This window comes from Jaculus jaculus, chromosome 1 (assembly GCF_020740685.1).
Source record: "Jaculus jaculus isolate mJacJac1 chromosome 1, mJacJac1.mat.Y.cur, whole genome shotgun sequence".
Lineage (NCBI taxonomy): Eukaryota > Metazoa > Chordata > Mammalia > Rodentia > Dipodidae > Jaculus > Jaculus jaculus.
Window position 1 is genome coordinate 302,175,748 of NC_059102.1, and position 25,418 is coordinate 302,201,165.

Genomic DNA, 25,418 nt, shown 5'->3' on the forward strand with positions numbered 1-25,418 from the left:
GAGTTCAGGGGTCTCTTGCTGGGGCTGACATGACAGTATAAATAAAAAGCAGCACAGTGAGAGCAAGGACAGCTGGGTTCTCATCCTAGCTTTGCTAGCTGATCTTTGTCTCTTCCTCCTACGGGCCCCAGGTTTCCCATTTACGAAATGACAAGTTTTTCTTGAAGACATTTCAATAGCCATGTTGTTGGCCAAGTGGGAATTTTGAGAAAGTTCAGGGAAGGTGCTTCTTACCTCCAAGACACTTTGTGGGGCACATGCTGGGAGTGGTTGTAAGAATTTTCTAACTCTGTAGCGGCTACATTACCATGGATGCACACCTTGGTGTTGGGCCAAGCCCAAGTTGCACAGTCATCAGCAGACCTTCCAGTTGAGATTCCTGAGTCATCCTGCCATTTGCATCCACTAGCAATAAGGCCAATCGGTGGCCTGATTTTCAAAGAGGGAAAGCTGAATAAAGCCTATGTAAGTGCCCTTTGCCTTGCCAAAGAACCTCACTAACAACCAGGAAAGGTCAGACCTCAGTGTGACTTACTCTCCCACACTCCTAGTGCTCAGGAGTCTAGCATGACAGTGAGTTTGTAGGAAGGCGCCATCCAAAAGCCAGGCCTTCAGACCGGGTTAGCAAGGGCCTGGGATCAGGCTAGTGACAGAGTCTCTACTTAACCCAGAATGTCGCTCCTGAACATTCTGCCTTAGAGAGGTCAAATGCCAAGGAATGCCTCTGCCAACTCCAAGCTGTCCAAGGGATCAAAGGAAAGGGATCTGGAATATCTAAGAACCAGTATCTTCTAAAGAAGACTGCCCAACTCACACGTCCATGTAGCTTAAGATCCTGTTACCGGATGAAGCTCTAAGAAGGCTCAATAACTGGTATCCCATGCACCATTTTGATATTTAACATTAATATATAAGGTAAAAAGTAAGACAGACCCCAAAGTATGTCTTCAGTGGTAGCTGGCAGCTACTGTTTTTGCACACTGAAAAATCATGGTGGACCTGGGCTATTTTGTCCATGGAGGGCTACTCAGTTTAGGACTTGGAGCATAGAGACTGGATCCGTGGAGCAGCCTGTTCCATAAGAGAGGGGAACAGACTGCCAGTGCCCAGACTCTGCTGCAGAACTCACCACTTAAAGTAAGTCTATCTGGGCTGGAGGGATGGATTAGCGGTTAAGATGTTTGCCTGCAAAGCCAAAGGACCCAGGTTCAATTCCCCAGGACCCACATAAGCCAGATGCAAAAGGGGGCACACGCATCTGGAGTTTGTTTGCAGTGGCTGGAAGCCCTGGCATGCCCATATTCATTCTCTCCCCCACTTCTCAGTCAAATAAATAAAAGACGAAAAGATAATGAATGTGGAATTTTAAAAAAAGTAAGTCTATCTTCCCCAGCAAAAATGAGCAGCCAGGCGCCTTATGATAGGGCTCCTTCCACAGAAGAAAGCAAGTATAGGCACTGGTGAACTTCCCTCTTAAAAGCAGATGCGAACACTGGCTCACTGTACACTGCAGAATTGATTGTGCCAGTGACCCTTCAAGGTCTCCAGCCCTGTATGAGACTCCACTCCCTCTTCCCTGGGGATGGCCAGTGGACTGTTTTCACTGAACAAATCTTGAGATCTACAAAAGACTAAGGGCTTCTTGGAAAAGGAATCAAAGTTACCTATTTCTCTTCCCTTCTCCCTCACCCAAGCAAAAATATTCATGCAAGAGTATTAGAAATGGTGTCCCTTCTTAGTTTGAAAACTCAAGGTCATTCCTCCCTCCCATCCCCCATACCACCACTTGCTCAGACTGGTAGTATCTGCTGTAGGCTTTGCATTCTTTCCTTAATTTCAAGATGGTTTGTATTTGAAAAGAGGTTTCTTTGTGCTCTGCTCTGATAAGGAGTTTGAAAAGGCAAGAAAGGAGAAGAGAGCTCTCAGGCAGTCTGATGAAAAGCAACTTCTTGATGTTTAGGTCGACAAGATAGAAGCAGGATTGGCTGGTGGCCCAGGAAAATTCCAATCAAGACAATTATATCCGGCCTTCTCCTCAGAGGGAGGGAGCGCCCCCTGAGTTTGTTTGCGGTAGCAAAATCTTCTGGCTACCTAGTAGAATGGCAGCTGTTAAGTGGTGCTTCTCTTCTAAGCAGCCTCAGCCTGCACTTCAGATCCAGGAAGCTCCCTTCAGTTCCTGGAGGGGAGAAGGGACTGAGGAAGGGGAGATGCAAACAACGTTACGCACACATTCTCAGAGCCCCGGGTTGGCAGGAGCCGGTTGAATGATGAAAGGGTACCCAGACCCTCTCAGTAAGGGCCCTCAGTCATTTCAGAACTCCGCTTAAATTCAAATTAAGCAAAGTGCTTTTCCAGGTGATGGCTTCGACACTAGGAGCACACTAATTGCTCAGGCAATTAAAACTGAGATTTGCTTCCTGCATGGTGAGTGGGATGTTAGCCCAGGCCTTAGAGCTGCTCTGAACAGAGGAAGAACTCTGATGAAAGCCCACCAAGGCCAGCTATTGGAGAGGAGCCAGTCCAGGACATCAGGAGCTTCCTCCCACATCAGCAGCTTCAGGGAGATTCCTGGGTCTGCCCTGTAGGCTTCTCTCAGAGTAGAGCCCTTCAAGGACTCCACCACCACTCTTTAATGCTTTTGTGGTTTGAATTGTGCCCCCTAAGAAAATGTTGCAGCCCTAACCCTCAGGACATATGATTGTGACCTTATTTGGACATAGGGTCTTTGCAAATAGGCAAATTGAGGTGAGGTCTTTAGGGTGGGTTCTAATCCAGTATGACTGTGTCCTTATCAAAAGAAGACATCTGAACACAGAGGCAGGCATGCCCACAGGACAATGCCATGTGCAAAGGAAGGCAGACAAGCAAAGAAATGTCCAAGATGACTAGGAAATCTTAAAAGCAAAGGCAGGCATGTCATAGACTCACAGCCCTCAGAAGAAAGTCACCCTGCCAACCTGAATCTCACACTACTAGGCAATGCTTTCCTACTAAGACATTCAGTTTGGGATGTCATGTATGGCAGCCTCAGAAAACAAATGTGAACACTTAAGCCACAAAGACTCACTCCCTCTGCTTGGCAAGTGTCTCCACTGTGGGATTCTCCAGAATGTTCTTGCACAAGTTCAACTTGGAAGCATTTGTCAACTCACCAAGACACCAGCTGCAAGCATTAGAGGAGCTTTCTGCCCTTGCAAGGCCAGCTGCCCTCATCACAGTTTGTCTTGTGCCTTGTCCCTATGCTACCTTACCCCAGGCATTCACAACTGAAGCATGTGATGAGGCCCGGAGGGAGCAAGCAAGCCAGAGAACAGATAGATACCATGCATTCAATTACTTACCATGTATTTAATAAACATCTGCAGGGGGCCAAGCACTTTTCTAGGCTCTGAGGCTCTAGAATAAATATAATGGACATGATCCAACTTGAATGATATTCCAGTAGGAGAAACTGGGCAACAACAAAAGGAAAAGAAACACGTGAGATCATTTCAATCATGAGTTCCATGATGAAAATCGAAATGGATGAGATAGAAGAAAGCTCCACTGGACCAATTCCAGCTAAGAAAGTGGCATTTTAACCAAGACCTGTATGACCTAAGTAATTCAAGTTCTGGAGAAGAGCCTTGGAGATCAGCACAAGTGCTAGTACGAAGCCCCTATGGTAGAAATTAGTGTAATGTGTTTCAAGCAAAGAGGAGTAGACATGTTATGAGGTGATGGGTGAGAAGCAGGCAAGATCAGGGTCACTTGGGAGTGTGTGGTAGGGGGTAACACGGAAGTGTGAAGCAGTGGACAACTTAGTCCAATCTATGTTTTAGAGAATAGAGATGGCTGTTACCAGAGTTTTTAGCCCCAAACCCTCTCATAAACACTCCATTGGGCATCTCTGCCTCATTCCTAGTCTGCTGACAAGTTGTAGAGACTAAATTAAACTCCTCCAGAGGTATCCTCTAGCTATCCTTATTAGAGGCTGGACTTCAAGGCAGACAGAGAGAGAGAGTACTTCCAACTCACCCTAGCTCTGAGATTGACCATCCAAGGCCTCATCCAGCAATAGGCTCTTTTATGACTAAAGATGTTGGAAATGTCTCGTCCTTTCAGATAAAATATTGATCATTAGTCACAGGGTACTAGACCAAAACATCAAAAGCAATTGGCAGGGATACCACTCTGTAACCTTATAAAATGAAAAAATTTATAAGACAGCATTTTTTTTTCAGCTGTGAAGGACACTAGGTACAAGCCTCTACCTTAACCTTGGTTAATTGCTTTTACCCCTGTTCAGTTCAAGTTCAGGATACACACCCCAGGCCCTTTGCTCAGCCTTCCCTCCTCAGTGAAATTCTGGTCTGTGCTGACAAACAGGTTCCCTTCACATGTCTGCCGCCCTCTCCCTGTCCAGTAAACTGCTAGAGAAACAACACACAAATCGAGAATGCTAACACAAACTGAATGAAGACACATTTCTCAGAAAAAAATAAGCTGTGAGAAATATCCATCTGCTCAAAGATTCCTTTGATTTACAACACCAAACGGAACACTTCTCATTCACTGGAAGCCTCCTCAGACCCCACCGATGGCATCCTCCTCCTCCCAGGGACAGATGGGGATATCTGCCCAGCATTGGCCAATTACCACAGCCTACTGGAGCTTTTCTCAGAACAAATGGCTGGACCACTCCACAGTGAAATTAAGTGGCATGCATTCAGGGCAGCACCAGAGGACACCAAAAGTAGTTTACATTGTTTCTCTTTACATGAGCCAGGGGAGGTGCTCAGTCATGGAGGAGAGAAGCAGCTCCTCAGGGTTTATGAGAAATCCCCAATTCCCATAGTCTCTCCCTTGCATTGGAGCCTGGAAACCTCTGGGAGCACATTTCCAGCTACTATATTGTTGGACTCAGGAAAAGCTTCAGAGAAGACAGCAGAGGTTGGACAACTATTTCTGCACATGGTACCATGCCATGTACTTCATGTGCATTCTCTAGTCTGGAAAAAAAAAAGGTGGACTGTCAGTATTACTTGCCTTTTATTTATTTATTTTTATAAGCAATGCCCATCCAGTCTCAATAGGTTGAAAGATTTGTCCATGAGCCTGTGATCATAGCTGTCAACTGAGGTTCAAACTGAGGCCCGATCCCAAAGTCTGTATTCTTCCCATTATATCACATCCTCTATCCAGATCTTACTTCTCACGCTGTGACCATTTTAGTTGTATCTATGCAAATGAGCCCTGGGAAGACATCCTGAAATCAACCATCACTTTTTTTCTTGGATCAGAGGTCACATCTGATATTCCATTTTAATCACTTAATAATTATCTCTGATTTTTCTCCTATTGTGTTTTCCTTTGATTTGTTTTTAAGCTTATGATATCGATTGTCTCACATTTAAGTCTCTAGACCAACCCTGGAACTCTTGGATGGTCCTAGGGCAAGCATAAAGTGCATTAAAGTCTAACTCCCCAGCAAAACCCTGTGACCTGCCAAAGGAATTGTTCATAGCAGACCAGTAAGCTAAGCCATAGCTTCAGGGTTCATTCAGATGGGAGGCAGAGGGTCAGGAGTGGGCTATCACCTCAAAGGATTTTAGAAACCAAGATATACCACAAATGTACATTGTGATGTGTAATGTTGGTGATGTCTGTCTATTTGTAGAGATTGATGCCCCCAAGAATTTGCGGGTCGGTTCCCGCACAGCAACGAGCCTTGACCTTGAGTGGGATAACAGTGAGGCAGAAGTTCAGGAGTACAAGGTGGTGTATAGTACTCTGGCGGGTGAGCAATACCACGAGGTGCTGGTCCCCAAGGGCATCGGGCCAACCACCAGGACCACCCTCACAGGTAAGTGAGACCTATCTCGTGGAGGCATGGTGGTTGCTGACTAGACTCACTTACCACCAAACAAGCCCAACTGATTTAATCTGTTCCTGTCAAATATGACTGCTGCTTTCCAGTGTCCTGCCATCACCCACTCTAAGATACTGTCATCTCTTTCCTTAACCATGGCAGTGACTTCTCTACATTTTCTCCAGCTCCATGTAATACGCTCTTTACCCCATCAAAATGGGATCATCTTTCAAAGTACGTTTCTGAAGACGTCATTACATTCCAGAGAACTAATGTTGTCCTCAGTCCCTCATCCAAGCCTGCTTTCCCTTTCTTCCTCTGAGTACCCCTCCTCTTGCTGCCCTGATACCTCTCCATGCTCTGGGCCACGGGTCTGCTGCCTTCAGGTCTTCAAACATGCTGCCCTTAATTCTCCCCCGTGCTTCCTTTTCACATAGTTCATGTCAGCTTCCCTTTCAGCTCCCAGAGCCCTTGTCATCCTTCAAGGAATGAGGGCAAACCACTCAATCCTAGAGTCTTGCCTCTCTGCATTGCTTGAGTCATTCTTTGTGGGCAGGTGTACTTGATTACTGATCTCTATCCAGGACTTGGAGCTGCATGGAAGTTGGGCCACATTTGCTTTGTTCATTACTTGAATCCCCAAGTCCCAGCAGAGTACCTAGCACATACTGGATCCTAGAACCATTTGTCTTAAATGAATAGATGAATGAATGAATGAGTAAGTGAATGAATAAATCTACAAAACTTTCCTATGACTAGAGCAGAGATCGCAAGAGGCCAGTGATAAGGCAAGAGCCTCATCTTGCCTCTTATACCCTACAAAGAATTTGTGTTTGTTCTAGAAGACAGTGAGGAGTCACTGAAGGATTATGTACTTATTTAGAGATGGAGTCTCACTGTGCAGCTCCAGCTGGCCTTAAACTCATGATCCTCCTGCCCCAGCCTCCTGAGAGCTGGGATTATAGGTGAGCAGCTTCTTGCCCAGTGAGGGATTTTAAGCAAGGCAGTGCTATGAGTAGGTATGTTCAGAGGAAGGCCTGGACAGAGGCAGAGAAATGATCAGGAGGCCATCACTGGTGTCACAGGACAGAGCAAGGTGGATGGATTGAGGTGGAGCCTTGGCTGGGGAGCAGTCACAATCTCCTGGGGTGTGGGAACTAATCATATCCAACAAGAAAATGTACCTGCTGGGCCTCACTAAGGCGAGGGGAGCTTGCCTGAAAAGGCAGGGTGTGGCTTTCAGATGAAGGGATGCTATGCACAGCAGCCATGGGCCAGGGGCTCATAGGCTTTAACTTGAGTCTTGGCTTCCTACAAAATCATATGCTGTCTCACTCAACTAGGGATACACAGCAAAGGGTGCAAACAGTAAACAAGGGCAGCATAATCACGGCTGTTTTCCTCCTGAGCTAAAATCCCAGGCCTCCTTGCCAAATGAAACCATTTAGAGTAAATATCAAGAAAGGCTTTTTTTTTTTTTTCCCCAAACAGATATCTCCTGAAAACACAGCCAGGAGATGGCAAGATGTGCTGACCAAGCAGGTTAGCAGGAGGGAATGTAGACATCTACGGGACTGTGCAGCTGGCATGGGGGACGTCACAGAATGCTGGAGGCAGTCACAAAAACTCTGCTAAACAAAGAAAGTGGATGATACAGGAGGAAACAGCCCATCACTGCCTATAGGCTGAGGCTGATTTAGCAATTAGCAGTTTTGCAAAAAAATAAAAAATGATAGCTAGTTGTTAGGATGGAGGCTGTGCTGCAGGACCATGGAGAATCCTTTCATGTCTTCGTTATTGTTCCAGCTCCCAGGGAAATAAATGCAGGAAGAGTGCCCATTCACAGTCATACTCTAGATTGGTTGCGGCTTCATTAATCTTCACCAAACCTCTGAGGCAGCCGTGACTACCCATTTTGTGGATGAGAAAACCAAGGCTCAGAAATCTGGAAACTCAGCTACCATTCACTTCCTAGGGCCTACACAAGGCTTTGATGAGATGATGTATTGAATGAATTCACTGTAGTGCTAACATAGAGGACAGAAAGTGGATGATGATAGTGGAGAACAAGAAGTATGTGGAAGTCTGTCAGCTATATTTACTGTTCATGGCAGAAGTCCTTGTCTCTGGATCCAACACTGACCCTTCTGCTGTGAAAGTAAAGCCCTTCCTCACTCTGGGATTTTGAAGTCACTCAGAGGATCATAGAAAGCACACCCCTCCCAGCTGCCCTCCACAAGCCTCGCACTGTCCAGATCTTAGGCCACGGTCTGAAATTCCCATCTATCTCCCCCGACTACTCTCTAAAGGCAATACCCAGAGAATTCTCTCTGAAGTACAGATTTGTTTCTCAAGAGCAGACTCAGTATCTACAGCAAGACTTTCTCTTTTCCTTGCTCTGGTAGCTTCTGTACCATTAATATGGCTATTTTAGGCATATTCTGTTAGCCTTCATTATGTCTGCTTGGCCTGTGTTCCATATCTGGACTCTCCACAGGGTCCCCAAGTGCTGCACATCTTATAGACTCACCAAGACTGGGTTAGAACCTGACATCTTGGTGTCAGGGACTGCGGTACCACTCTGTTCTCTGACAATGAGCCCTATAGAAGACTCCTGGTAGAGTGGAGAGAGGGAGGGAAGAAAATGTTGGGTCCTTGGCAGGAATGTCATCAGAGGAACAGCCTTCTTACCCGAGGCTAAGTTCAAAATGTAAACAATACTCTGGTCACTGTGTCTGAGGTGATTTCTCTGCCCTGTCCTCAGAAAGGCACGTGTGCCATGAAGACAGTCCCTTGGCCATCTGTACTCTTTTCTTTCAGACCTCCCTAAGGAGCAAGGGCCACACTTGTGGATCCCTGTGGCCAGGATACAGTGAGCTGGCCTACATGGTACCTCATTGGGTACTTCCTTTCCAGCTATTTCCTGCACCCTGTACTTCAATCTGCAATTAGCAAGCTCTAATCAGAATACCAATGAACTATGTTTAGGAAACCCAGGGCCTACTGACATTGTGATACAACATAGGTTACACAAACAAAAAAGGACTTACAGGCAGCCACAACTCACACATACACATATGCTCTCACACAATCACATTCATACTCTCACATGCAGCAATGTCTACACTCATAGACACATAAACATATGCACTCACATGTACAAATGACATATGATACTATATGTGCTTACATGCTTTCATAAACACAAGCATGTGATGCATTCATAGGCACACGTGTACACTTACACCACGTATGCCCGTGTATGTGTGTGTATATATATATACACACACACACATATATATATATACATGAACTCATACATGATTCAAATACACATACACACAAATGTGGCTTCTATCTACAAGCATGCCCCAGGTTGTGTAGCTAGCCACCTTCAAGGCTACTGATTTCTGGGGCACATGAGATGAGGCCCACTTACAAAGTCCCACAAATCAGGATCCAGATGGGGTCTGAGGCAAGAAGCTAAGCTTATCAAAGTTCATGGGCTTATGACAGAATTTTCCATGCAGAAATTTAACACTCCAAAAGTCTCAAACCATGAAGCCAGTACTAATCAAGGCACTCGATGTCCACTTCCCCCTGCCTGCATTTCTATGACATGCCAGTGCAAATGCCAGCATCAGCACCAGGCCTGGAGTAGTTCTGAGGAGGAGGCATCTGGGCTTGGGGCCTGGAGACCCAGGCTAGACTCCCCTTATTTTCCTTTTGGTGAGGTCACAGTGACCCCAAGTGGTCACTTTGGTAAGGCATCTTATAAAAACAAGTGTGGTGAGGGGCCAGGAAGGTAAGGAGCGTGCTACAGAGAGAACCAAGCAGCAGAGTTGGGAAAGAACCTAGGTTTTCACACACACCTTCACAGAGCCAGGGCATATGGATATCTGTCTTTTATTTATGTAAAATTTCTAGAGAAATGGGCATCTGTAGAAAAGCCAGCTGGAATGTTTCCTCTTCTGTTCTGGTTTCTTCAACAGGGAGCAGTTGTTTTCAGCAAAGAACCAGGAATTGGGTATTCTTTTAGGGTAAGAAGTGGTGAGCCATGTGCCTCATTAATTTAACTGGCAACAGGAAAGTTCGGATGAGAATGGGCCTTACTGCCATTATCTTCTTTTAAAGATAATGGCTCTACAATCAGGATGGAGTTACCTACTTCTTTTGATACCTAGCATCATGTCATCCATACCCCACAAAGCAGAAGCATGTTCTCTTAAGACCCGACTCATCCAGAACACCCAGAGGAAACACCTTCTTACCCAAGGTGGGGAGGGGGCACTAGGGAGTTTGGCTCTCCAATTCTCATCTGATAAAAGCAAATCACTCAACTTCCAAGTGGCTTATGTTAACATCCCCAGCGCCAACCTTGTAAGACTTTTAGCAACAAGGACTAGAAAGACAAAAGCACTCGAGTTCTAAACCCAACTTTATACTACATTATCTCTGTGGTCATGGGCAAAGGAAGGGAGTTCTCTGAAACTATATTTGTTCACTAGCAGAACTACAAAGGAATTAAATAAGATAGGAGGCAGGGCTCTCTAAGCAGCTATAGTTATAACAGTCCTCTTTGCTGTCAGAAACTCGAAAAATGCTTGTTTTGATCCCTTCTTTCTTCCTGCCCTTGTTTGATTATTCTTCTGGATTACCTATTGCATGTAGCTTAGTGTACTCATAGCATAGGTGCTCACTAAATCATTAAATTACTTATTTGGTAAAGATACCTTTTAATCCCCCAAAGGGCAAGGGTGATGTCTGCTCAGAGCACGTAGTATCCCCAGCACACAGCTTTATGCCCAACACAAAAAAGTCCCTCAATAATATTTGTTGAGTGAATAAACTCTGTCTTTTAGAGAAGAATGGGAATGTAGTAACGGAGTTGAGGAAAGTGTCAGCCATAAAACTGAACAAAGGAAGTTCTGTAAAGGACGGAGAATGGTGGTTTCCTATGGGATGAATTGACTGAGCTTTTGTTAAGAAGAGGAACAGAGCTGGTTATATGCTACCATTTGCAGGAGTTGGATGGAAAAATAAAGGGAGTGTTGATGGAGAGCAATGGGGTCTTTAAAGTGAGAAATCCCTTGGAGTGCATAGAGTGCTGATACAGAAGTATGCCAGATATGCCTCAGATAGACATTTTCTTTTCCAGCAGAACTACATTTTACCTGCTGGCAAAGAGCAACAATTCACTTGTAGCACAGGAAAAATGCTGCTGAAAATCAAAGGAAAGCAGCAGGCACAGACCTATAAGCGAGTCCCACTTCCCAGTCCCCTAGACAGAAAACCTGGGAAGAGAATGCTTTAAATTCTTCTCTGATGTTTGCTGGGAGAAGATGATTCTGTTGTAAATTATTGAACATTTCATTTAGCTTCATAAATAAGAAACTTGGATGAAAATGTTACATGCTAGATCTGTTTGGCAACATACAATTTTTGTCTTACTTTCTTGATCTGTCACCCTTCATCTATGCTGGAGAATTTCTACTTTATTATAGACAATTGGAGGTCTCAATCAGTTGCCTGAGAAAAGTAGTTTATGTCCCAAAGGTAATCTAATTTCTCCAACCAAGGATATACCTGGGATGTATGGAGAATACTGATGGTGATAAATATGTGTTTTGAACAGATTTAGGGGTGCTACAATTACCTACTCTATCTAGAGACAGGTATAGGGACCAGACAGGGAGAACTTCCCATTATACCTGTAATCTCTGGGTCACAGGTTTCCACCTGAGCCACACAAACCAACAACAGTTGTGACTAGGACTAACCCAAGCTTACCTGGGGCATTTTTTGCAGCTAATGAGACAACACATGAAAAAGATCCCCAAATTCCTGGAGTAGTTCTCTGTGCTGATAATAACATTATTACTGACTATCATTATGGGTAAGATGCTTTATTTTAAGCAAAATCAATTCATTGAATCCTTACAATGATGCTTGGACATAAAAACTGAGGCCCAGTGATGTTAAATAATCAAAGTTACACGTGTGAATGGTGGAAGGGCCTGAATAAACTATAGGATGCCAGACTTCAAACTTTATTTCTGCTCAGGTTGACTCTCTAAAGAAAAAGACGTAAGAGTTAGTGAAAGGATGGGGCTGGTTTGGGAAGGGAAAAGCAGCCTGATTCTAATTCTGCCTAGAGAGGAATCAGACTACAAAAAGGCATGTCTAGTAGGAGCAGGTAAGCTCTGATGTCGCACTGTAGGGTTTTTCATGGCATGGACTGTGCTAAAGCCAGAAGCGGAGTATAACCCTCTGAATTCCACACAGCATGCCCCTTGGCAAAGCTAAGGCTGCTCAAAGCATTTCCTATATTTGCATTTAAGCCAGGAATGGTGGCACATGCCTCTAATCCCAGCACTTGGGAGGCAGAGGTAGGAGGATCACCATGAGTTTGAGGCCACCTTGAGACTACATAGTGAATTCCAGGTCAGCCTGGACTAGAGTGAAACCCTACCTCAAAAAGTATATCTATATATTTGCATTACCTCAAGGATCCCAGGGAAGTCATAGCAGCCCTCATGACCATCTAAGGCTAGGATAGGAGAAACTTCTCAGGCCTTAACCTCTGCAACCAGAGTCTGAGAATCATCTCTAACTGGTTACAGTTATTCCCATACCTCTTCCTGTCTCTATTTTAAAAAAATGTTATATTGAGCCGGGCGTGGTGGCGCACGCCTTTAATCCCAGCACTCGGGAGGCAGAGGTAGGAGGATCACCAAGAATTCAAAGCCACCCTGAGACTCCATGGCGAATTCCAGGTCAGCCTGAGCCAGAGTGAGACCCTACCTCGAAAAACCAAAAAAAAAAAAATTTAAAAAAAATGTTATATTGAGTTGAATAGTGTTCTCTCCAAATTCCTTGTCGCCCCAGTATCTGCAGAATGGCATATTGAAAATGGGTTCTTTAGAGGTATAATAAGGGTTAAGATGAGTTCACATTGAATTAGAGTCAGATCAAATTCAGTCTGAATGGTATTCTTTTAAGAATAGGAAACACGGGCACAGAGAGGGAATGCCACAGGACACCAGAGGCAAAGACTATAGAAATGCAGCTATAGGTCTTGAGAAGCCAAGCATTGCTAGCAACCAGCTAGGCAGAGGCCAGGAAGGTTCTGTCCTAGAACCATCCGTGTGGCCTGCTGACACATGGATTTCTGACTTCTAGACTCCATAACTGTGAGAGAATAAGTGTTGTTTTGAGCCACCAATTTTTAATAATTTATGGAAAGACCCAGAGGTAATTAACACCAATGGAGAAAAGACTGCCCATCTTCCTTCTTCATGAGGTTGTGGTGAACCTTCAAAAAAATGCATGGTAGCAGTTGCCTTCTCATTGTTGGGACAAAACACCTGACCAAAAGCAGCTTGTGAAAGGAAAGGGTTTGTTTGTGATCACAGCTTCAAGGGGAAGTTTTATCATGGCAGAGAAAGCATGGCAGGGCAGGGGCCTAGCTCATGTTGTCATACATTGGCAGGGAGGAAGCAGCAAGAGTGAGCTAGCTAACACTGGCAAGTGGCTGGGCTAGGCAATCCTAAGGTCCACACCCAGTAGCACACCTCATCCAGCAAGGGCCTACCTCCCAAGGGCTCCATCAGCCAAGGATCAAGTATGAGACCTAATCACAAATACATGAGGCTTTGGGCAATATCTTACATTCAAACTGCTACACAGACTAATTTGATCAATTTAAAAAATCTTCAAGGTTCAGGGTCCATTGCTGAAGAGGTGGCAGAAAGAATATAAGAGCTAAAGGAAGGTACCACTCCTTACATACAACTGTCCAGATAGAAATTGGCCTTGATGTCCATGACCTCGCAGTGCCTAGCAATACCTATATAAGACCCTCAAAACAGGAGAAAAAGATGATGACATCAAATTAAAAGAGAAACTAATGGAGAGAAGGAGGGGATATGATGGAGAGCAGAGCATAGAAGTTGTCAATAACTTTAGAAGGGCAAATTATCCTGCTATAGAGGTGAGTCCCATGTATTGAACTGAGTCCTCATAAGCTGGATGCTGGAGATCAGAGTCACAATAACTATGGCCATGGAAGCCAAGATCAGAGAGAGAGAAAGAGAGAGGGAAAGTTGATAATGCTAAGCTGTTGGCTTTAAAGGTAGATGAAAAGATAAGAGCCAAGAAATGCAGGCAGCCTCTAAAACTGAAAAAGGCAAAGAAATGGGTCCCCCCCCCCCAAGGCTTCTAGAATGAATGCAGTCCTGATGAAAAATGTTAAGCTTCAGACCCCTCTATGTTGGAAGATGGGTGATTTATATTGTTGTAAACCACTATGTGGTGGAAATTTGTCATAGCATAAATAGGAAACTAATATACTAGTCAAACCACTTGATATGAAAATGAATATAAAAAGTCGAGGAGAAGACCCTAAAGAATTGTAGATGCTCTGGGAACCTGTCAGTGACCCTTTGTAATGAACCCCCAAAAGAGTTCATGAGAGGCTAATGCCCTTTAGTTGTACAGATTTTGCATTTCCTCCACACTTCCATAATCCTACAGAAGGCATTTTAAAATGTGAGCCAGTCATAGCTCAAATACCACGAGCTGTTACTGATCTTGCTGGAGAGAATAAGTGGACTTTTGCATGTGTAGGGAAAGTGTAAGAAAAAAGTGAATGAGAACACTGGACTTGATCTCTACAGACAATTTATTGAGGTACAGTGAGGGGCAGCAGCCTTATGGGATGGAGGATGAAGCATTGAACTAGGCTGGGGTTCAAGTTTATAAGGAGGCTCCTAAGAAAGACTGTACTAGGTGCAGCAGAGATAAGGAACTTGTAGCTATTTGTGTCCTTGTTCCGAATAGTCTTCTTTAGCCAGGATTGTCTAAGGGAGGATACCCAGATGGTTTCTGTACCTTCAAGGCCATCTGAGCTCAGTGGAGTACATCAATCAGGGGAGGTGTCAGGCCTATCTGGGCTGAATGCCTCTGCTATTTATTTAAGGCCTTCTAGTCTTAGGGATAATTATTAACTCTTGAGTTCCTTCTGGTTTTCAGAGAAAGCTATTAGCCCTTCAGCATGACACTGCCTTAAAGGTCTGATAGCCCCATGTTCAAAAGAAAATATCCAGTGTGGCTCTCTAGAAGGGTCCCAAGACCTATAGGGCCTTAGATGTTAAATATAAAAAGTGCTGTTGCCAAGGGCAGTGCTGTGTGCCTATAGTCCCAGCTACTCAGGAGGCTGAGTCAGGAGGATCGCTTGAGTCTAGGAGTTCTGGGCTATAGTGCGCTATGCTAATTAGGTGTCCATACTAAGTTCAGCATCAATATGGTTACCTCCTGAGAGCTGGGGACTACCAGGTTGCCTAAGGAGGGATGGACCAGCCCAGGTTGGAAATGGAGCAAGTCAAGAAGTGCTGTATAGTCCTCATATTTAGGTGCAAGTAATGCTTTCTATGCACACATCCACAATGTGCCTTTTAATTATACCATCCCTTGACCAGTTCTAGCCAGCCTGAGACTCTGTGTACAAAGGAAAACCTTTTTGTGGGTGACCACACTTCTCAAAGACACTGACAAGGGCAACCTTGCTGTCTTTCTGAGACTTGCAATGAGAATATGTTCACAGGCCAGTTCATCCTGTTGCATTTGTATTGATTTCTTAAGCAGCAAAATTGGGATTTCCTAATAGATAAAATTAGGAACAAACTGAGGGTAGACTAAATGCAAGATCTGAATAGGAATCTAAGATCATTTTCTTATCTTCTTAAACTTGCCCATGAAAGAAAGTGTGAGAGAGACTGAAAGAGAATAATGTTTGTCTCTACATCTACATACAGATCTGGTACCAGGCACAGAATATGGAGTTGGAATATCTGCCGTCATGAACTCACAACAGAGTGTGCCAGCCACCATGAATGCCAGGACTGGTGAGTAGGAAGATACTGAGGAAGAAGATGAGGCTATAGGCCTGTAAGTCTGAGAAGCCATGGAGGCTTGTTCTGCCAGGATGGTCACCAGACAATAGTACCCATGGGAAAGAGGACCCTAGTGACAACTGTCCACCTAGTGACATTTACACTATTCTGACCTCTTACACCTAACACACAGTATGGAGTCCCACTGTATTCCCCACAAATATGTGTTTGATCCCCCAATCTGAAGGACCATCCAGAGCTGTGCAGAACAGAGGTGAAAATTCAAAATAACTTGATGCCATAGCAGCTGTATTTTATCTATACACCCCACAGCAGGCATAACGGGGTGTCCTCAGTTGGCACCACAGAAACTCTCAAAAAAAAAAAAAAAGATCCTTAGAATGAAGATCTAAACTTGAAAATACTCTATTAAATTCAAGGGCAGCAGAAAAATTCCACTTGGGAGAGTCTTGTTGCTCTGGATCCAACAGTTTTGCTTCTAAATCCTTGGTAAATTTCAAAGTCATTTCAGTAACTTAGATTCAGGCAGCTTGGGCTAGGCTGGGGAGCTTGAATCAACCCCTGTCATGAAGGTTCAACCTATATAGACAACCCAACTAGAGGAACACAAGGTTCTCCAGAAGTTCTCAGACCTGTACACTGGTGGTTAGGATGAGTCAAAATCACATCAGGGTCAGGGAGGGGAAGAGCCAAGGGAGGCTGTGTTGCCAGGAATGTCTTATCTCTAAGTGGTGGTGGATCCTGTTTTGCCCAGGCCTGCTTACTGAGGGAGGCTGATTGAAAATGAGGATGGAGAGCTTGAAAATTAGCATCCAACTTAGTCCCAGAGGTAGAGATATTCCAGTGGTGTCAAAGCTAATAATGCCTTTCTACAGATTGTCCATCTGTTTGCCAAGCCACTGGCCAGCTTTCAAAGCAAAGCTGCTGAACCAAAAGCGAGATAAGTGTCAGCCTTGACAAGCTAGGGCTCATGGTCATCGGCATGCTGATAGCTTGGAACCATGCAGAGTGTTACAATAACTGCTGGCTCTTCCAAGGAGTCTGTATTAAAGAGACCACTTGACAAGTGTCGGTGGTGTATCTCTACAATCCAGCACTCAAGAGATGGTGTCAGGTGGGTCAGAGTTCAAGGTCATCTTCAGCTACATAGGGAATTAGAGGCCTGCCTAGGCAACATGAAACCCTGCCTCAAAAAAAAAAAAAAAAAACCCACAAAATAATATATAAATACCACTTATGTTGATCCACAGAACTTGACAGTCCTCGAGATCTCATGGTGACAGCCTCTTCAGAGACCTCCATCTCCCTCATCTGGACCAAGGCCAATGGCCCCATTGACCACTACAGAATTACTTTTACCCCATCATCTGGGATTGCCTCGGAAATTACTGTGCCTAATGACAGGACTTCATATACACTGACAGATCTAGAGCCTGGAGCAGAATACATCATTTCCATCACTGCTGAGAGGGGTCGGCAGCAGAGCTTGGAGTCCACAGTAGATGCCTTCACAGGTACTGCGATGGTAGAAATTGCAGCCAGGTTCAGGGATCAATCAGTCTTAATGTGAGACACCCCCCCCCCACCTGTTTCCAAATAAGAAAGGATAAAAAAGAGATTGGCATAAAAGAGAGAGAGAAAAAGAAGGAAAGTCAATACATACTTGAAGATGGAGTAGTTGGAAGTTAAGGTAAGAGGTGGGCAAGGATGCCATATGTCTGCACATGTATGCCTGTCCTACAGCCTGGTCATAGTCTTTGGTTTTGCCCATCTTTCCATTCTGGCATGAAATTAGTAGGCATTCTGAGGATCCATGAGGTCTTGTCAAATTCTCTTCATGTCAGAGGTTTTAAATACCAAATCATCATTGCAAATATTTCACAGAAGTATTTCTAGTTTTATTAGAATGAACTTTTTACTAAATGACTTGGAAAAAAAATAGTGTCAACAGGACTAGAGTATAGAGAGGCGGGCTAATAGGCAAGTGCATGAAAGTACTTCAAGGAGAAGAAATCCCTTCATCTGAGTAGCTGTCCTGGCCTCTCATGTGTCTCAGAGATATCCATTTTCTCTGCTTTGCAGGCTTCCGTCCTATTTCCCATTTGCACTTTTCTCATGTGACCTCCTCCAGTGTCAACATCACCTGGAGTGACCCATCTCCCCCAGCAGACAGACTCATTCTGAACTATAGCCCTCGGGATGAAGAGGAAGAGATAATCGAGGTCTCCTTGGATGCCACCAAGAGGCATGCTGTCCTGATGGGTCTCCAGCCAGCCACTGAGTACATTGTGAACCTGGTAGCCGTCCATGGCACAGTAACCTCTGAACCCATCGTGGGCTCCATCACCACAGGTAAAGCTGGAAAGCTTGACAATAGTCAATGAGGAACAATCTCAAGGTAGCCACTGACAATCAAATAACATTTAAAAAGAGGAACATTCAAGCAGTAAGGGACTGACTGGCTCTATGCCTAGAGAGCTTCTAGGAGTTGCTCTGAATAGTTGCTTCTTCCAGGGATTCTTACGATGCCTAAGATAGTAAACTCCCATTTGGACCAAATTCCCCGAAAAGCCAAGGCTTGAATGCATTGCCTAGGAGAAAGCTATGGTCTGTAGGAGCCCTTCTGCAGTAAAGAGACACCTGTTTCCATACTGGAGAGCCATCTCTTGATTGCCTAGAAAAGTTACTGCTGTTTCCTCTCAAAATCACATAGAACTGGCATCAACCATATAGTGGCCTAGCAGAGAACTGGGGTGATTTTCACATTATTTGGAGAACTCGGGCACTTTGAAATGAATTGGATCACTTCTGTCTCATCATCCACAAATTCAGTCTCAAAAATGAAGTGCATTGTGCTTGGGTATCTCTCAACACACTGACAAGAACCCACAAACAGATAAGCAGATGAAGCAGTCCGCTGATTCAAGCATGTTCTTTCCTAGAAGTCAAAAGAAGAAGTATGTGGCATAAATGAAATACAATTTAGGAAAGTGGATTTGTTCTGGACTTGTGCTCTGAAATCCCTCCATAGTCAATAGGCAGTTTTTCCAAACTGAGCCAAAGGTGGCTGCTAAAAAATACAAGATAGCAGCAGAGTTCAGTCTTTCTAAGAGAAGTTTCCCTCAAAGAAAATAACTATGTGATTCTCAATTTGAAACAAAACTTATAAACTTAGAAGGAAGTTTCTAGTTGTCTTTCAGATAGGTAATAGTTGTTGCATAGGTGCAAGCCTTACCAGCTTAGCCTCCTCCTGCTGTTAAATGTTCATGAGTGTGTTGTTGGCCCCAGCTATAGTGTTTCAAGACATCACACTGCCCATCCTTTTAGAAATGCACCATCATATGTTAGATCAGGTCTTGTCTTTCTGAGAATAGCATTGTCTACTTGGTCAATATAAAATGAAATTCCATTTTCAAACTATGCTTTTGTCTTTTTCCCATGACTACTGGGTGGTCTTTGCAGGAATTGATCCCCCCAAAGACATCACAATTAGCAATGTGACTAAGGACTCAGTGACAGTCTCCTGGAGCTCACCTGTGGCATCTTTTGATTATTACCGAGTATCATATCGACCCACCCAAGGTAATGAAATCACTTGATTTCTTACAGATGAATGGAATTTGATGCTGGGTAATTTGTATGGCAAACTGTCATGTCCCACAGGACAGCAGCCCCTCCCTGAGTTTTTCTTCCTCTGTGGCATTCTCCCTCAACATGTACGTCTATGAGAAGCAGCTGGGAAACCCAGCACTCACCAGCTCCTCTCAAAACAGGCTTGTTTACATTCTCCCAGAAAGCAGGCCCTTCACCAACAAGGGTACCTGGCTTCCATTAACTGGGGCATGATAAACAAAGAACCCTAAAAGACTTCCAAGAGTCAAGGCTCCATGTACTTTCCTGAGCTTCACATCTAAGTCTATAGCCCAGGGGATTCGTCAGAGCCGGATGGAGCCTTGAAGAGAACTGCAGTGGCATGATCCTCATTCTGCTATGTTGGCCAACTTATGTGTCAGAGAAGCTGGCTCAGACCTCGCCTGCCTCCTGCTGGCGCTTGCTGGAGCTTGTGGCATTGTAAGCAAATTGGAAGGCATGATCTCTTCCAGCCAGAGATAGGAAGTTTTCCAGTTTACCTGTCTCTGGGCTGGGTAGACCCCTCTTTGGAGCAGTTCTACCCACTATTGTGCCTTAATGGCATTGCCTCAGAGACTACCAGCTTGATAGAAACCCAACCCATCTAATAAATACTTCATTTCAATGTTCTCCATGAGGCCCATAAAGTAAATGGTGGAGCCAGTGTGCAAGTCATCTTCAAACTCCAACAGTCCCAACCATTTCCCCATCACACACTGGCCTACATCCATCTGTGATTCATGGCATGTCCTTGTGTAGACTGAGCTGTGGCATGCACTGAAAGAGCTCTGGGACTTTAATGGTGGATTCTCTTCTTCCTCAGTGGGACGGCTGGATAGCTCTGTGGTGCCCAACACTGTGACTGAATTCACCATCAGCAGGCTCTACCCAGCTACTGAATATGAAATCAGCCTCAACAGTGTGCGGGGCAGGGAGGAAAGTGAGCGCATCTGTACACTCGTGCACACAGGTAGGCATGGATCGCTGCAGAGTGTCAAGTCTGGACACTGTGAGAAGACTTGCAACAAACACAGGAGGCGGAGTGTACTTGTTCTGGCTTACACAGTGGTTACTGGTTCCAAGGTCTGAGGCTCCCTTCCTGGGTCTCTGACCCCCTGTGGCCTGTGCACAAGTTGAGGTTTCTCTCTGTATGAACAGCCCTCAGTAATAATGGGAGTCACCCTCTAGAAGGTTTTACTGGTTTAGGTGGGGAATATTCACAGAACTTCCACTAAAAATGGTGCCCTTTCAAACATGCATGCTGGAGGTAAATTTCACAGCAGACATCTTCACCTCATAGAATGATTATTATTCAACTTATAGGAAATTAGGACATGAAATTCTTTGACATACATGGCCAGAATCTACCAAGAGGCTACATTTGCTCTTGCTTTATGGTCCAGGAAGGAAGAAGGTATCAAAGTAGTGAAGGCCACGGAGGTGATGTTAATCCTTGTGGAATCCTAGGAAGCCTTCAGGAGCACCATGTAGTCCGTATTCTCCAACAGGTCCTTCAGTGGGATCCAGGTGCCCTCTCCTGCATAGAACCAGAGGAAGGAAGGTGGGAGGGAGCTACCAGTTTGCAATATGAGCCAGTGGGGAAGAGAAATTCCCCTCTCATGCTTTCCTCTGGAAAGCCAGCTCCATGAATAAGCACAAGCACAATAGCATCATTGGTCTTTCTTCCCTGACCCTTAAGCAAGTGTATCATGCTGAATTAGCAAAAAAATGCTGTAGAAGTCACTGGGAGGCACAACCAACATTTTTTTCCTCAATCTGTATAACAAATCTTCTAGTTAAGCTATGGTTTCTGACACACAGAGAAAAACATCCAGTTTGGCTCATTAAGAGAACACCTGGATTAATTTCCCTGGAGAATTGTATTTCTTGAGTTAAGGGAAATGTGTGTAGGAATCCCTCACTGCTTTTGTAGATGTTCTCAGAAGCTCAGACAGAAATCATTTTATAAGGAGATAGATAGATAGATAGATAGATAGATAGATAGATAGATAGATAGATATTCTTTTAGAAACATAGAAAAATTATTCTTCTGAAGGTAGCACAGGATATTCTAATCTTTCCCAGTCTCCTCCAAAGTCTACCACTACAGACAATTCAGCCAAGTTTTATAATTCAATCTGTCCCTAGCTCTCTAATAACTTTTTGTGGTCATTTAAGTGTCTACTTAGTAAGTGTGACCAGAAATAATGTCCAATGAGGCAAAAAACAAATTTCCCTTCAAGTTACACAGAACTGTTTGGTAACTTCCAAAAACCATATTGTCTCAGAAATGTTTGTTGTTTGATGTTGATGTTTATGATATTACAACATTTAGAAAGGAAAACTCCTTCAAGGTACTATGCATACCTCAGAGAAATCAAGCCAACTGTAGCTTAACAAGAGTTTCCTTTGGAGAACACTTTGAAAACACAGGTTATAGATAAAACTCAAATTAGAAATTATATTGGCTTTGCCTTGTGCTGAGTAATTCAAGAAAACAAACCCAAAAATCACCCAAACAGCAATAATAATAATTTTAAAAAACAGCCATGGGCTAAAGAGATGGCTCAGCAGTTAAGATACTGCCTATAAAGTCTAAGGTCTCAGGTTTGATTCCCCAGTACCCAAGTAAAGCCAGATGTACCAGGACGCACATGCATCCAGAGTTCATTTGCAGTGGCTAGAGGCCCTAGTGTGCCCGTTCCTTCTCTCTCTCTCTCTGTCTTTATCTGCTTCTTTCTTTTTTATACAATCTCTCAAATAATAAATAAATAAAAGTATTTTTAAAAACAACCTACTTGGGGCTGGAGAGATGGCTTAGCAGTTAAGCACTTGCCTGTGAAGCTTAAGAACCCCAGTTTGAGGCTCAATTCCTCAGTGCCCACGTTAGCCAGATGCACAAGGAGGCACATGCGTCTGGAGTTCATTTGCAGTGGCTGGAGGCCCTGGCATGCCCATTCTCTCTATATATCTGTCTATTTCTCTCTCTGTGTCTGTCACTCTCAAATAAGTAAGTAAAACTAAACAACAACAAAAAAAAACTCTACTTAATCAGAGAATGGAGGCAAGTCAACAGTGGTTCTTGTTGCCCAAACACAAATTGTATGACCCTCAGGTTGAACACATTTCTAAATTGTTGTTTATTTCTCAAACACATTTTGAACACATTTCTATATTGTTTTTTATTTCTCAAGTAAATTTCAACTTTATGGAAGGAAAGCACATTAAAAAAAAAAAAAGCCAGGGCTTATAGCATGAGTGACTAAAACTATGGAGATGGTCCTGTGATAAGAAAACTTGGTTCCCCCACTGGCACTCTTGGCTGCCTCGAGCCTATAAGAATCCCCTTGGCTTTCTATGCAGCAGAAAGATGCCCTGGACTCATTCCAAAGTGAACTTTGTGAGTAGTGAAGCAAGAATTCAATAATTGGATATGACTCGGGAGACTAAGTTCTCAGTGCTGGGGATAGCCATGCACTTCTGCCACACTTCCTGAAGTTCATCAACAGAAATCTTTCCACAAAGCACACACTTGCATTTATAAAAGTGCAAATAGACTGAAAGGCATGATTATCTCAATAGAGAAATAATTAAAAAGTGTTTGATAACTTCTTCATTTTTCTATCTACATGTAAGTATCTAAAATATAACAGAATACCTTGAAATCTGGCCCCTTCCCACTCCCTTCACACATTGAACCTGGCACAGTGTTTTGTACATAGTAAGTTAATTAGCTAAAATGAAGGACTTGAGGCATTTAGAAGAGACTGAATACTTGAAAGGAAAAAGGGAAGAAAAGAAAGGCACTGGTGGAGTCAGAAGGTAGAAAGAGAAGTTGTCTTCACTGACTGTACTATCATGCCAGCATGCTGAAAGATGTGCATCTTGAGGGAAGCTTCTGATGGTTTGTAGCACTTCTATACCCATGGATATGTTCTGTTTCAGCCATGGATAACCCTGTGGATCTGACTGCTACCAACATTACCCCAACTGAAGCCCTACTGCAGTGGAAAGCACCCATGGGTGAAGTGGAAAACTACGTCATTGTTCTCACACATTTTGCAGGTGAGTTTCCACAGGCCTACATGGGCACCAGGTAGATGGGGGTGGTGGGTACTGGAGTTGTAGACCAGTAGAGAAGTGAAGAAATGATACAATGTGACAACCTGAAAGACAAATTGGAAATGTCCCTACTTCATGAAAATTATATGACCCTCAAGTCCTGTAAAGCCCTTAGGATATCCCCAACCTCTGCCAACTATCAAATTTAAGAACTGAAAAAGCCTGAATATGAAGGGTGCAAGAAAGATATGCAACCAGGATCAAACACAAAAAGCAAGAGACCAACACCACGAAGACAACTCAGAAGTGGCATAGGTAATAAGGAAGGACTTTCTAGATGCTTATAGAACAAGAAAAACACTGAAGTCATATGACCAAGCTTGAAAGAGAGAACATGTTGGAAGGTGGCAAATGGTTGAGTACTGCTGAACTTTTCTGTTGTTTTGATTGTCTCTTTCCATAATCAGCCCAAAATGTTAAGTCAACACAAAATCTCCAACTTCAATGTCTCCATCATGCTGGGCCTATTTGAAGTTGAATGGAGAAACTCAAAGCCAAACAGCAGCATACTTTTAAGCATTGTAGGTTTACAGAGATTATTATCCTGCCTAAATTAAACAGAAATGTTGTGGGTTACATTCAAGACTCTGGAGAGACAAGGTAGCAGAAAACAAAAGGCAGGCAGACATCTTGACTGCTTGCAAAGATGAAAGAATAAAACAATTGTGGAAGCTGCAAAGAACTCAACTCATTGTCAAAGCACGGGAGAGTGAAATGTAGCACGGCCTACTGACCAAAATGGAAAATGAATTAGTGATTACTACATACCAGCATAGCTTTACTAACTTTCATCAAAACCACTTTATGTTCCTGTTTTTTTCTTTTAATTGGCAAATCTGCTAGCACATTTGTATTTCAGCAAGGCATTAAAAAGCTGTCTGTCATCTATCTTTAGTTAAGATGGAAAAGTGTGTGGTGAGTCATATTTTCAGTAAGAAGGAACTATAAATGATTGATCCTTCTCAAAGAATGGACACCGTGACTATAGACACATCCTAACACTTCCATATTCATGTACCACCTATCTCAACTCATACCATCTCTCTTTCTCTCTCTTGCTTTCTCTTTCTCCAGAATTTCTTAATTTTTACCATGCTTTCTCAAGCTTCCATGCATTTACGCATACTGATGGATTTTTGTTTGTTTGTTTGTTTTATTTTGTTTTAGAGGTAAGGTTTCACTCTAGTCCAGGCTAACCTGAAATTCACTATGTACTCTCAGGCTGGCCTCGAACTCATGGTGATCCTCTTACCTCTGCCTCCCCAGTGCTGTGATTAAAGGCGTGCGCCACCACACCCGGTGCATACTGTTTTTCTCTCCAGGCATGTCCCCATGAGTCTGTCTAGAAAGTCCATCATTCAAGCCTTAGTTTCAACACTATTTTTTTTCTGACAAAATATCCCCAAGCCCCCTCGGCAGTCAGACACATCTGTTTACAGTGACAAAGCATACAACTCTATGTAGCAATTCATTTCCATTCACTCAACAAATACTTGTGCTATCCTCCCTTGGGCCACCTACTCTCTACCGCTATAAAGATTCAGAAGTAAAGCATGAGTGCAGAGAAGTAAGTAGTTACAACTTGACATGAGCATTGACACGAAATAAGCAAAGCAGAATGTGTTATGGCACATCTGATGGCCTACTATAATTTGGGATCAGGAGCTGAGGGGAAGAAAGGAGAAAGGTCTCAGATAAAATGAAATAAGATGAAAAAAGGAAATTCTAAGATAAAGAGCAGTCTTTCTGTATTTGCTGGGAGATAAAAGAGTATGTGAGGCCTGGAAAAATGGCTTTTTGGTTAAGGCGCTTGCCAAAGGACCCAGGTTCAACTTCCCAAGACTCACATAAGCCAGATGCACAAGGTGGCGCATGCATCTGGAGTTTGTTCACAGCAGCTG

General features: G+C 43.7%; 1 protein-coding gene across 2 annotated transcripts in view; it reads left to right on the forward strand.

Moving 5' to 3' along the window:
• Tnr (tenascin R) overlaps nucleotides 1–25,418 on the forward strand; it is a 435,141-nt gene that overhangs the window by 370,578 nt on the left and 39,145 nt on the right. For both annotated transcript variants that reach the window (XM_045150475.1, XM_045150482.1), the window contains exons 9-15: nucleotides 5,660–5,845; nucleotides 15,667–15,756; nucleotides 17,016–17,279; nucleotides 17,848–18,117; nucleotides 19,228–19,347; nucleotides 20,219–20,365; nucleotides 23,341–23,460. In XM_045150475.1, coding sequence (XP_045006410.1) covers nucleotides 5,660–5,845; nucleotides 15,667–15,756; nucleotides 17,016–17,279; nucleotides 17,848–18,117; nucleotides 19,228–19,347; nucleotides 20,219–20,365; nucleotides 23,341–23,460 — 1,197 coding nt within the window. The remainder of the gene's footprint in view (nucleotides 1–5,659; nucleotides 5,846–15,666; nucleotides 15,757–17,015; nucleotides 17,280–17,847; nucleotides 18,118–19,227; nucleotides 19,348–20,218; nucleotides 20,366–23,340; nucleotides 23,461–25,418) is intronic.